Source organism: Coloeus monedula, assembly GCF_965178545.1.
Source record: "Coloeus monedula genome assembly, chromosome: 19".
Lineage (NCBI taxonomy): Eukaryota > Metazoa > Chordata > Aves > Passeriformes > Corvidae > Coloeus > Coloeus monedula.
The window spans coordinates 5228304-5241238 of NC_138799.1; the positions used below are offsets into that span (position 1 = coordinate 5228304).

At 50.6% G+C, this 12935-nt stretch overlaps 1 protein-coding gene across 1 annotated transcript; it reads right to left on the reverse strand.

The window, feature by feature from the left end:
- Positions 1-8379: 8379 nt before the first annotated feature.
- LOC309580374 (melanin-concentrating hormone receptor 1-like) lies at positions 8380-12732 on the reverse strand (the record flags this gene model as incomplete). Its single annotated transcript, XM_082294299.1, has 2 exons — positions 12674-12732; positions 8380-9428 (listed from the first exon to the last, which is right to left on the reverse strand). Exons 1-2 carry the CDS (start codon positions 12729-12731, stop codon positions 8380-8382), a joined length of 1107 nt encoding a protein of 368 aa, XP_082150425.1. The 5' UTR covers position 12732.
- Between the last annotated feature and the right edge of the window lie 203 nt (positions 12733-12935).

Below are 12935 nucleotides of genomic sequence, written 5' to 3' on the forward strand. Positions count from 1 at the left end.
ACAGCTCAATAATTCTATTCTCAGAGTGTGCTTGAAAGACTTGGAATTGACTTTGAGGGTTTTTTTATTTTCTTCCCTAAGAGAAAGTAGCAGGAGCTAACTTCTGGAGGTGGTATATTTAGAAAAGAAGAAACCCAACAAATTCTTTCTTTTATAAAGAAAAAGAAGATTGTTTCCTTTTGGCTACTCTTCCCTCAGTGCTGAAATTGTCTTGCTCTTTGAGTGTCCAGTGCCCACTGCTCCTTCTGGAGCTTAAAACAGTCCTCCCAGGGGTGCTGCTCACTTCTCTGGACTATTCCCCCTCCCCACGTGGCACTAACAGTGCTGACTGGTCTCTTTGCCAAGTCCTTAGGTCTTCCCTACTTCTGTTTTCCTTCCCACTGCCTGTATCATCACCCTTGGTCATGGATCTTGTTTAAAGATGTCTCACTCCCAGTTATTTGATGAAAACTGCCCAACTTTTTCCAGCTGACATAGCCAGGTCCCAGCTCTTTTCCTCTCACCACTGTCAGTGCTGTCCCATATTCCTCCTGTGCAGGGTTTACAAGTCAAACCCAGTTTGGGTAACACTGCCCTTTTCTAGCTCATCATCAAGGTGAGGAAGGAGCAGACTAAAGGAACCGTGGAATGTGCTTAAAACTTGATATCCTCAGAAGTTATCCCATTCCTCTTTAAAGAAGGGATTAAACACTCCTGGGAACCACAGCTGGCAGCTCTAGGTATACCAGAATAGGCTGGCTCCTCCTCACTGGCTGCTGGGATCTGTTTTCTGTGAGCAGTTCTGTACATCAGAGGTGTGTCACCCTGTCTTGTTCTCATCTGAAGCAACACTCACTGCTGGGCCAACTCCCCCAGCCCATGGGAGGTATCTGAGATCTTTGCAGCTTTTCAAATAAGCATATTTTAAAGAATTAGGACCATGAGGTGATTTGGGGAGATTAGAGGAATGGAGGTTATGTGCTGTCTGTAACACATCAAGGCTCAGCTGCTCTGCCTGGTCCCTGGTGCTGCAGCTCCTCAGCAGCTTTGGTCTGTCACTGGTGGCTTTGTCTTTTCTTGAGCCACCCACTGCTCTCTCTCCTGGTTTCCTTTCCTCTTCTAAAGGACAGTCAAGATAAGCAGTTGCTTTTCTCAGCAGTACTGTAGATTTTATCTGAGACAACAGCCTACACTTTCCAAGGATAAAATGATCCTCATTATTCTCCTGTCTCCAGCCTTCATCTGAGGTTTGGGTCACAAATACTTGTAAAATATCTGGAATTTTTAGACTCAGGAGCTAGAGGACAGCAACATGTCAGCTTTCCTCCTTAGCAGCTCATTTTGGTGGTGAAATCGGAGCCCTAGGATGTCAAACTCCACTCTTAGGCAGCCAGAAGAAGCTTTTGGCATGACTCAGACCTTGTTTTGCTTGGCTTTTCTCTAATCCCATGTCATTAATAGCAGAGGAAGCGGTGGTGAGTGAGAGGAGGCTCTGGATTTCCTCCTGTAGCCAAGGGGTCAAAGGGGTCTGAGGCTGCCCGTGCCCCTGGCCCTTTTCCTTGTGCCATCGTGGACTGGGCAGTGCTGCCATTGCCTCCTGGATGAACATGTGCAGGGTGCCATCCCATTTTGGAACAGCTGCCCATACCCCTTGGGAGGGGTGGTTTGGTCCCAGAGCATGTTCAGGGCAGGTTTCCTGCTTAGCTGTTGTTGTAGGTGAGAGGGTGAGTTTGAAGATAAAGTAAAGGAGTCTCCAGCGTGTTTAGGTCTTTATGATGTTCTTCTTCTGAGAAATAACTACCCAGCTCAGCCTCTTCTTCCATCCTGTAGCCTTCAGAGCACCAGGAAGTCTGGTAGGACCAAAGGGAAAGGCAGAACCTGACTGTACTCAGCACAGCCCTTTTCCCAATTGCACACAAAGCTGGTCTGCCCTCTTCCCACCAAAGCCAGGAGTAATTAGCTGTGCTGTGGCAATATAATGAACAGTGGGGCTGGATTTGCTGGGTAAAGCCTCCCTCAGCACACAGGAGACATCTTAATTAGCCTGATTGGGCCACTACATGATTCAGGGTTGATGGGGAGATGCTGGAATGCTGTTGTTCTTTTTTTCCTTTTACCCTGAGCCTGAGACTGTCAGGAAAAGAGGGGGGAGGTTTCATTAAAGTCCTCCGGAGAAAGACACATGATTTATTTCTCACGGAACAATCGATGTTTCCCATGCTGCAGAAAGGCTGAATATTAATTACAGCAAATGAGCCCCTTCTCATTGAGCTGCCAGTGTTTGTTCTTAGACCTGAGCCCCCCAGTAGTGACTGGGGGCTGTGGCTGGCACAGCCTGGGAGCAAATGTTCATGTGCTTTCTTCAGTGGCAGCAGTTGGCTGAGGAAAAGTGTCTGGATCTGAATGAAAGCAAAGGACTTGTTCTCACTCTGAGAGGTGACGTTTTACTCTTTCCTTTTTCTTCTCAAATAGTTTCTGTGTTGATAACATGACAAATGTACAAGTCCAGAGCACTTGAAGGTCTCAACTGAAATCCTAGTTGGAATCTAGGTGGTTGTAATGAGTTGACCTTTAAGAAAAAACAAAAGTGGGAGGGAGTTAAGTTCCCAAAATGTTTTGTGCAAGTTGAAATCTAAAGTCTTAATTAATGAGCAGACAGGATGGAGGGCAGGGAGCCCTGATGTGAACAGTCCTTTCACAATCTGTTTTGATTTCATGGTGGGAGGGACCTGGCTGCTGAAGAAGGTGCACTTCCAGGAGCAAAGTTCCTAAGGGAGTAAGTCAATCAGAACTTTTAGAAACTCTCATCAGTGATAACTTCACCCCCTGTTTCCATCCCTCTGCTTGTCCCTATTGAGTCCTCTGTGCCAAAATGTGCGTGAAAATGTTAGAATTTGGCTTTCTGTGTTCAAGCCCCATGGGAGAAGGGGTAGAGGATTGGAGCCCGGAGGGGGATGTGGGTGTGAGAAGTCCTGCTCCTGGATAAGGCAGGAGTCTTCCTTGCTGTGGCTGCTTAAGGAGAGCTCTGCTCTCTCCCCTGAAGTGTCTGGAGGAGCAGGGAATGGCAGCCTGGTGTTTGCAAGCATGTGCTTACAGCAGCATGTGTAGGAAGATAATTGTAAGAGCTCCTCCAGAATTAGCAAAGGCAACTGAATAGTAGCTAAACACCAGAATAATTAAAATGAAGTCACTGGCTCTGCCTACTCTGCAAGTGGAAACCTGCAGGGGACACAGGAGCACAGGTTGGAGGGTAGGGCTGACTCATCTGTTAACTCAGTTTTAAGTGGACGAAATAAGATTTAAAGCTTAAACAGTAACACAGGTTTTGGTTTAACTGAAGCTTGGAAAAATCATTGCCCCAAATGCATTTCTGTGGATCCAGACCCTGCAGATCCTATTGCCACCCAGTGCTGGATGATGATGCAGTTGGTACCTGGGGTGGGGTCCACTCCCTGGGGTGCTAAAAACCCCCTCACTGCTGTGGTGTCAGCTCACCCTGGTGTGATGGGCAGAACCTGGCTCTCATTTCCAAAGGTCTAACCCTGTGTGCCCCTGCAGGATGGGCAGAACCTGGCTCTCCTTTCCAAACGACTGACCCTGTGTGCACCTGCAGGACGTGGCCTTGAGCCTTCGGTGGTGCTGGTGCTGTCCAGCTGCTGTGTGTGGGGAGGGCAAGGCTGATGCAGTGACGGCTTTGGAGGAGCAGAGGAGGGAGGGCTTCCTGCAAAGGCTGGACCCCAGGGAGTGTGGACCTGACTCCAGCAGTGTTTAGAGATGGTGAAAGGTATCGAGGTGGCACCCTGATGGCTTTTCTGATATGTTTGTCCTCAGCACATCCAGAGGTGCCTCTGGATGCACCACTCTGTGCGCTGCCACGTCTCATGCTGAAGCCGCTTCTCAAGGGTAGCTTTGCAGTGGTTGAAGCCCAGCTCTACCCTTCAGGAGAAACCAGTGCTGCTGCTCTCCCTGAGCCAGACTGGGACATCAGGAGTGGTGCTTTCCATGCCCAGGGCAGCCCTACTGGTAGAAAGATGTGAGAGGAATGATTATTGTGTCCTATATGATCATAGGAGCTGCTTCCCAAAGGGGATGTGGATAGGGGCAAAGGATCCCAGAGCTGGTATCCTCTCCCATACCCTTCTGCAATTGTGGTCTACATCTCTTAGCAAGGTTTTTCCCCCCAGTGGTGCAGCGAGTTCCCTGTTCTAATGCTGCCCTGTAAAGATTCTGGAGACTGGAGGGCTCTCGTGTGCAGGAGGAGCCTTTCACTGGGAGATGGGGGCTATAGATGAGACATCCTTCCCCCTTCTCTTCTGTGGGTGTGTTTCGTTTTTGCAGCCCCCCCAGCAGGGATGGAGCCAGTGGAAAGGCTGCTGTGGGGGTTTGGCTGCACTGCTTTGCTAACGGGAGGTGAGCAGGGAAGGGCACTGCTGTGTGGTCCCTGCATCTGGCAGGAGGATTTAGGAGAAGCGAATGGGCTGGGAACGTATCCGTACCTGCCACGTGGCTCCTCTCCCACCGGTGAGTCTGCTGAATGAAATGTGTTCAATTAGCAGCCATGGGGGATTGAGGAAACAGGATTAGTCAGGTTCTGGCTGTGTCCCAGGGGCCAGTGAGTCACCCCACCTTTCCCTTCTCCCCACCCTGCAGCCTCTGTCTGTGTGCTCCATCACGGCTGAAGTTTTCTCCTGGGCAGGTTCAGCTGTGCAGAGACTTCAGGTGGAGAAGGGTGTCCAGGGAAGGGTGTCACCAGCTGGGCACCAGGGACCTCAGCTCCAGGGGTGGCTCGGCAGAGCTGTGACTGGGAGAAGGCAGGAGTTTATTTTGCTGCCTGTGGGGACGCAGGGAGGTGGAGAGTGGAATAGAGGTAACTGAGAAAGGTGAGCCAGGGATTGAATCCTGCCATGACCAGGCAAGGATGGCTTTGTCACTAGCAGGGAAAGTAGGAGTAAAAGTAACTGGACCATCTGCCCTTTTGTGGGAGTTCATCAAGAGCAGAGCTGTGACATGTGGCTTCACTCGCACCTCTGAGGACAATGAGGGGAAGAGGAGGGGCTGGAGAGTGAACCCATCTGTCACCCTGCTGTCTGACAAGGCAGCTCACAAACACATGGGATAAGTGCTGGCAAAATGAGCAGAGGAAATTTGTCTCCTCGAGCATAGTAGGCTGTTGATCTGAAAGAACAGATTGAATAGTTTTTCTATCACCCTTTGGTTCTGGGAATGTTTTTCCCCTGGTTTTTCAGCTGGATTTCCCTTTGATTTCTCTCAGACAAGATAGAAAGTGGGCTGTGTACGGCAAGCAGGACTGCCGGGAAATGAGCTGCCTTATCTCTGTGCCCTTCTCACGTCACCTCTCGGGCAGCCCTTGCAGCTCTCCAGGCTCCCTATCCCTGCATGAGTAGCTGTGCCCTTCCCTACTTTGCAATTCCCTTCATTCAGGCTCTGCCGTTGGTAACCAAGGCACTGAGACAGGAGATCCCATAATAAATACAAAGAGCAGAGAGACAAAGAGGTAAAGCTGAACACAAACCAGAATGTCGATGGACTCGCTGACTGAACAAAGCCAGCTCTGAAAAAGTTGGAAAAGGTATAGGATGTTTGGAGTAGGTCACACCAAGGTGCACAGACACTGTTTAGCTCCTGAAAGGCCTTGCCTTATCCTCTAGGTAGGGTGACACCTCTGAAGGCATTTGATCAATAGGTTTGCTTCTAAGGAGAGGCTTTTGTTCGTCTTGCCCTGTGCTTTGGGGTGATTTTGGGAAGCTGACAAAAGTTTTATGTTGGCTGTGTTCTTTGCTAGTTTGCTTCCTGTCTGTGCCTCTCTTCCCAGCCTCTCCATACACACACAGGCATCCACATCCTTGTCTTCCCAAGGAGTATTTGTCACGCTTTTATGGATGTACATGGAAAGGGAAGGACCCCACAGTCAGTGTTTAAATATTTGGACAAGGAAGCCCCTTCAGGACAGGCAGGAGGAACATGAGGGAATGGAAACCATGAGCCTTTACAGGGTGGTGGGAAGGGGCACGTGCTTCTGCTGGGACACTGGCTATATGGGAAACCGTGTCCCTGGTGTTGGGACCAGTCTCTCCAGTATGGCTTTCCACCTCACACAGATGAGATCTACAGGGCTTCAAGCTGGGAAGGAGCCCATGTTGTGGTTGGTGTTGGACTGGTGTGTTGACTTCAGTGTGATGAGATCTGGGAAAGGTCTGCCCCACAAAACCCCTTTGGAGTGCTGCACCAGCTGGTGCTGGGGTGGCCTCCCTTCTTGGTTGGCCCACTTGCCCCTGTGGTTTTTAGCACATGGCTTGGCCACACTGGGCCAGATTGACTCACTTCAGATGAGAACAGACTCATTCAACCATAAACAGCTTTACTGTGTAAGCAAGATAATATCTTCAATACACTGCTCTCCAAGAGAGCCCCGATAGCTCAGTCTGTTTTCACTTCTCATACTTTCCTTACGGCTGGCACTAGAGGAAGAAACACCCACCCAGTCATTACCACCTCCTTTCCCAGAAAATGTGCCAGTTCTTTCCTTCTCTGCCTCATGGGAGAAAGGTAGCACAATAGCTTCCCTTGTCCCGAGGGCAAGTCTGGCTGGCACAGCACACATCCTCCTCGACCTTCGCTCCATCCGAACCCTTCAGGGAGAGTACTGGCCAAAGAGCAAAGCAGCTCCATGAAAAACAGCAGGTGAAAATTCCTGGCAGTTAAAACGGGGCAAAGATTTTCGAGCCATAAAGCTTGAAAGCTCCGCAGGTGTCTGGCTTTGTTGGTCACGGAAATGCAGGCGGAAAATCCATGAGATACCCTCAGTCACGGTGTGGATGGGCTGGTTTTGACAGAGCCTGGAAGAAAATACAGAGACCCTGTCCTGAGGTTTGTTCAATGACTCAGAAAGCAACGTGCTGCATCTGATGGTGTCAAAGGTGCTGCACACCTGACTGCTTTGATCGCCAGAGGTGAGCGAATGGCTGTGTGCTCTCTACAGGGTGTAGGTTGAAGTACTGGCTGTACTTAAATACGCTGACAAGTGTGATGTGGGTGCATTAGGTGCACCTGTAAGTGTGTGTGGCTTAGGACATCCTGTGCAGGTGACACAATTTTGCTTTGGGGCTGAGTAAGGGTGAAATTCTGTTCTGGGCATATCGTGGGGTGGCTGGTGGCGTGAAACCGTAAGCGTGGTATAACAAATTCCTTTGGATTGTTTGATGGTTTTAGTTCTTTAAATTAAATCCATCAACAGTAACCAGCCCCTCCATGTCTGACAAAGTGTTGAACAATGCCTGCGTGGTCCCTGCGGAGCCTGGCACAGGCTGTCGGTGTAATCCCCGCTTTGAGCTGATCTCTGCTGTCTTTTCTCTACTTTATAATGAGCAGAGTTATTTCCTAACCTCCAACTGTTAAAGCCGCATATACAACACGCAGACATTTAATTTTCCCTCTTTTAACTTTGTGTAAAGCATTTGTTATTTTTGAGGAAGCTGCATAAGCAACTCTGCTTCCCCTGAGCTGCTTTTCCACAGCTTCTTGCTCCACAGATCTCTGCACATTGTGATTTTTAGTCCTGTTTAAAACCCTCTGCCGGGGGTTCCCCAATGGCCATGCAGACTGTGAGGCACAAGAGCAACATGAAGAACTAGCACTGTGAAAATCTGCTCATTGGCATGAAAAGCCACAACGCTGGTGTCAGCAGCAGTAGTTTTGAGAATTCTTTGCAGTCCCTTGAAGCAGTGTGATTATTATGTGTCTGATTTTGCTTGAAATATTTAGGATTAGCATCAAAATGAGCCAGTTCTTAAAATGTTTTGGTTGCCAAACAATACAGCGCATTGGAGGCAGACGGGGCCAGACTGAAAGGCCAAGCAACAGGGCTGGGTGAGACTTCTGTCCCCAGGATCTCTCTGCTGTGTGCTTCTAGGACATCAGCACAGCCAGCAAAGTCTGCAGACTACTTATAAAAAAAATAAATATGGTATTGTGGTTCAAAGGTTCAAGTTTTGAATGAAGAAGCTCTATGTTGACAAGCTGCTTAGGAACCCTGGTCGGGCCAAGAGGTGAGGAATTGTTGGGCAATGTTGATAGAGGTTTTACTCTTCCAGGGTGAATATTCCCCCTGGAAATCCACTTGTTGTCCTTTCTCTCTTTTCCATTCATCCTCTTTGGGGGCCCAGTGGTGGCAGAGTCCTCCTGTCCAGGATGAAAAGCAGCAGCACCGAACATCTCATAGGCTGGGAGCAGCGCAGGAGCAGAGCAGTGGAAGAGAGGCACCTGGACTTTTGGAGCTGGAAGTTTGTAGTCCACAGGCTTCTCTAAGACCTGCCTGCAGCTGCTGCTGCTCCATCAAGTCACAGATCCAAAGGCTTTCTGCTGCCCTCCCTTCAGAGTGCCCTAGTGAACAGCTACAGTCACTGGCAGCGAGCGTGGGGAGAAGTCCTCCAGAAACTGAGTCTGCTGGGTGGATTCTGGCGCCAGCTTCAGGCACACACTGGCCTCTGTCATGCTGTTGTTGTTGGCAGAGCTGCTGTTGCGACAGGGCTCTTTGGCAGGGCGAATGGCCACCAGGAACTGGCGCTTGAAGGTCTCGCTGAGGGCGATGTAGAGGAAGGGGTTGAGGCAGCTGTTGGCGTAGCCCAAGCTAATGGCAAAGTTGTAGGCGTAAAAGAAGGCCATGGATGGGGTGTCGATGCCCAGGTGAACCAGCTGAAGGATGTAGAAGGGAGCCCAGCAAATAAAGAAGGCGGAACAGATGGCGACTGCCATGCGGGTGACCTTCTTCGTACGCACCCGGAGACTCCTCTGGGGCAGCGGCACCACGGTGGTGGACATGTGCTGGAGGATCTTAAAATAGACCACGCAGATGATGACCAAGGGCACAGCAAAGGCCAGCATGAACTGGTAGAGGGTGAACCAGTAGATGTCGGTCTCTGGGTTGGGCAGCAGGAGAGCACAGCGCACAGTCCCGTCCTCCAGGGGCATGAGGCCTGCGTACATCCACACGGGAATGATGGTCAGGAAGGACAGGAGCCACACCAGGCAGATGACAAGAGCCGCAACACACGGCGTCCGAACGTAGGTGGATTTGAGGGGGTGGACGGTGGCCAGGTAACGGTCCAGTGTCATCACTGTGAGGATGTTGGTGCTGGTGATCTGGCTGTTTGTGTCCAGGGCGGTGATGATGGTGCACAGGGGAGCTCCAAAGTACCACGAGCCGTTGCCTAAGAGCTGGTGGATGAGAAAGGGCATGCCCAAGAGGAAGAGGAGGTCCACGATGGAGAGGTTGAAGATGAAAATATCAGGCACGGTCTGTTTGCATCTCAGCTTCTTCTTCTTGACGATAGTGTAGATCACAATGAGGTTCCCCACGATGCCCAGGAAGCAGATGATGCTGAAGAGACTGGGCATGATCACGTTGGTGTGTGGTGCTGGCTTCTCTGCTACTGCCAAAACAAAGCAAGGCAGTGAGTGCAACCCAGAGATAACCTCTTTACAACTCTGTGTGCTTGTCCTGTCCTGCAGATGGACCCATCCCCATGAAAGACATAGCTTGGGATGATTTTTAATACCCTTTGTAGCACTTGGAGAGGCTTAGCTGGGGATTTGGCACTTCCTTCTCTGCCTCAGTATATGCAGTATGCCACCCAAACCTAGCTATGTGTAGGCATCTTTCCTCAGCTCTCCTGATGTGCTTCTGTCCTGCTCTGCAACTCCCCAGCCCTTTCTTGAAGGACTAACCTCTGGTTGGCATGTCTCTGTATTCACCAGCACCTGACAGAGTTGAGAGTAACTTTTATTCCATGGAGTGAAGTGTTTTTAGCTGTTTTTGAGGGGAGTGGGTGAGGCAGCTGGTGCTTCACACACTGGAGAAGTAAAACCTTTCTGTGGGTGCCAAAATCTGGATAAAGTCAATGCTCAAGCTGCTGTCAGAAAGCTTCAGTTCATCTGTTGGGTAGTTTATCTGTTGTATGGTATGAGACACAGAGTTCATTGACCATGCACGCAGACAGCTCATGCTCATCTGTATCGTGAAATCTGGGACCGTGCCCTGGCTGTCCCCTGTTCTCTTGTCAAGGTCAGGCCAGAGAACGTTCTCCTTTCTGTCTTCCTTCCCTGCCTCTCTCCCTTTCTCTAGTTTCTTTCCTACAAAGAAATCCCAGTGTGTGGCCAGACAGGGATTGGGAGTGTGTTTCAGAGGGGCCCTTCAACAGGGATTGTCCTAGGAGAAAAACAACTTAAAGCTGCTCTCTTTGAGTTCTGGATGTGGGTGGATTTCCAAGGCAAAATTCTTACCTGATAACATTTAGCTTATCCATGCCAATGCTTGACTGTCCCTCTCTGGGGTGGGAGGCCCAAACATAACCAAATTCACATTGGCCTTGTCCCTCAGCTGGGTGTAAAATCACATTTTGAAGCCACAAGCTCTTGGGCATGGGAGGTGGTGTCGAAGTGATGGTGGTGCTCTCTGTTCTGCAGGGTTCCCGTGTGCTGGAGTCTAAAATTGCCCTTCTTAGCTGAGGCAAATCTCATTTCATCTCATTACTCCTCTCCTATGGGACCTGGCGGGGTTTTTTCTAGGAAAAGGTTTTGTGTGAGTTATTTATGTGGCTGTTACAAGGACTGTGTGTGACAGCCCTGCAGCCTAGGCTGCCTTTCATTGAATTGCAGATGATTCAATGTGCTGTTAATTGGAAATGCTTTCAGTCGCTGAGCAATTGGATCCCCTTAGCAGCAGAAGTGGGGAAGCCTCCTCCAACAGAACCTAGGGAAATCTTGAAAATGAGATTAAGTGAAATAACAGATACTTACAGGTGTGGTCTTTGCCAAAGCGGTGTCTGTGTGCTGAAGTGGTACTTGCTGACTTTGACCTCTCAAATTCTTGAGTACAAACTTCTCCACATTTACTTCGGTGTGACAGAGAAGTTTGATGGAGTTGGCAAGATATCTGGGGCTACACTGCTGGCCTGTGGCTGGAAATGTGTGTGCTGTATTTCAGTGCTCTTAAAAGTGGGCCATGATGAGCTGCCACTAGCTCAGTCCTTCTGGCATTAGGAAGCAGCCAGCTTAGGCATGAACAAGTCCAAGGCCAATGCCAGAACACAGTAAAGCAGTTGCTGCACCATTTTATTGGGAAGCCTCTCTGCAGATGTCAGAAAGCAGCCAGTGAGGCACAGGAGAACTGGCCGGGGTCTGAAGGTGGAAGTCAGGCTTAGCTGATGAGATAGCCTTGTCTGGACCATGTGTGGGGGTTTAAGTGGTTCCTGTTCCTCCTGGTGACTCATTAATGCAAGGAAATGTCCCCTGTTATGATTTTTAGTAGAAAACCTATGGCCATCAGCACCCTGTTGAAACCTGACACTCTCGAGCATCCAACCTGTGCATCCCTTGAGCATCCAAACAGATCTCACACCTCCTCAATGCTGAAGGTGATGACTCTGGTCCTGCTGTTCTGCATGTAGCTGTATGAGTTCTGATCTCCTTTCTTTTAACCACAAACTTTATGAGTGTGGTGGGAAAGGACTGTTTGAGTGAAACACAAATGGCACATGGTTAGCTGGAAACTGGGACAAAATGTCTTTTTCCTGCTGTATAATCGATTCAGTGCTCATGGTGACTCTGTAACATTTGGGATGAGCTTGGCTGGCCTCAAAGCAGGATGTGTGCATGGCCAGAGGCTTTGTGTGAGAGGTGGCCTGGGCAGTGCTGTGGCATCTGTCCTGCTGATGGTGTCTGTACAAGCAGGGCTTTCAAGAATTATCAGCTGCGCTAATTTGAAGCTGTAGTTCATGTGTGTTTTATAGGCTGGTGCCAGAAGAGCACAACTATCAAATACTCAAAAGTTCTCTCTGTTCTAAAGTCTCTTTCATCTTGAGACATCATTGAATCTGAATTTTCAGTGCTGCTTTTGTGCATATCCAAGTGAATATATTTTGTATTGAAGCAGCTACTTCAGGCATTGATTTGTCCTTGCTGTGGCTGCCCTGATAGCTTTTCTTAAAGTCCCAAAGTGGCTGCACGATGTGAACTGAATGAGGGCTGGGCTAATTTTTTTTTTTCTCTAAGGTGGTTGTAGTTCTAAGCCATGCCCTGATACGTAAGAGACTTCATCTTCACTGCATTTCAGAAGGAAGTACCTAAGGCACATTTTTGGTTTCTAAAGGACTCTGCTGGTGCAGAGTCAAAGACCACGTATAAACCACCCTCTGCTGAAGAGTTTCACTAACTTTCACCACTGACAACTGGCCTGCCTGACCCTAAACTATCGATTTGAAAACAGGGCAGTGTGGAGAAAACGGGAGACTGGCGAGGATCTCTGCATCCCTCTCCAGCCCTATCTCATCTTCTCTTCGCTTCCCTCCCTGTCTAGCCGGGCTGGTTCCTCCCTTCCCAGCAGCCAGGACCTGCGGGCTGCTGGAGTTCTGCTGCCTGGCAGCCAACAGGTAGCGGCTGGCTCCGAGCCGCCGTGGCCAGCGGCGGGGCCGGGCTCTGTCCGAGCGCTGCGCGGTGCCCGAGAGGGTCCCGCACCCCGGGGGCCTCAGCCCGTCCCGCCCGGCGCTGTCCGGCCGCGGGTGCTGAAGGCGGCACGGCCAGGGTGGGGTGCGGGGGGTCCCCACCTCAGCCCCCCATCATCCCCCTCCTCCATCGCCCCCAGCCCCGCTGAGCGCCCGGCCCGCGCAGCCCCGCTCACCTGAGCCGTTCCGAGCCTCCGGCGCCGAGAAGTTGCGGGAAGAGTTGCCGGGGGCCATGGCAGCGAGTGCCGGCAGCAGGGACGGAAAAAGTTGGGCAAGTTGCCTCGGCGGCTCCGCGGTGGGATGGGATGGGCTGGGCCCCCGCGCTTTCCCGGCGGGATGCGGGAGGAAGGAGCCCTCCCGCAGCCGGCGAGCAGCGGCTGAGCCCCGGCTGCGCTCGGTTCCGCTGCCGCCCCGCCGAGCCCGGAGCAAGTTCTGACA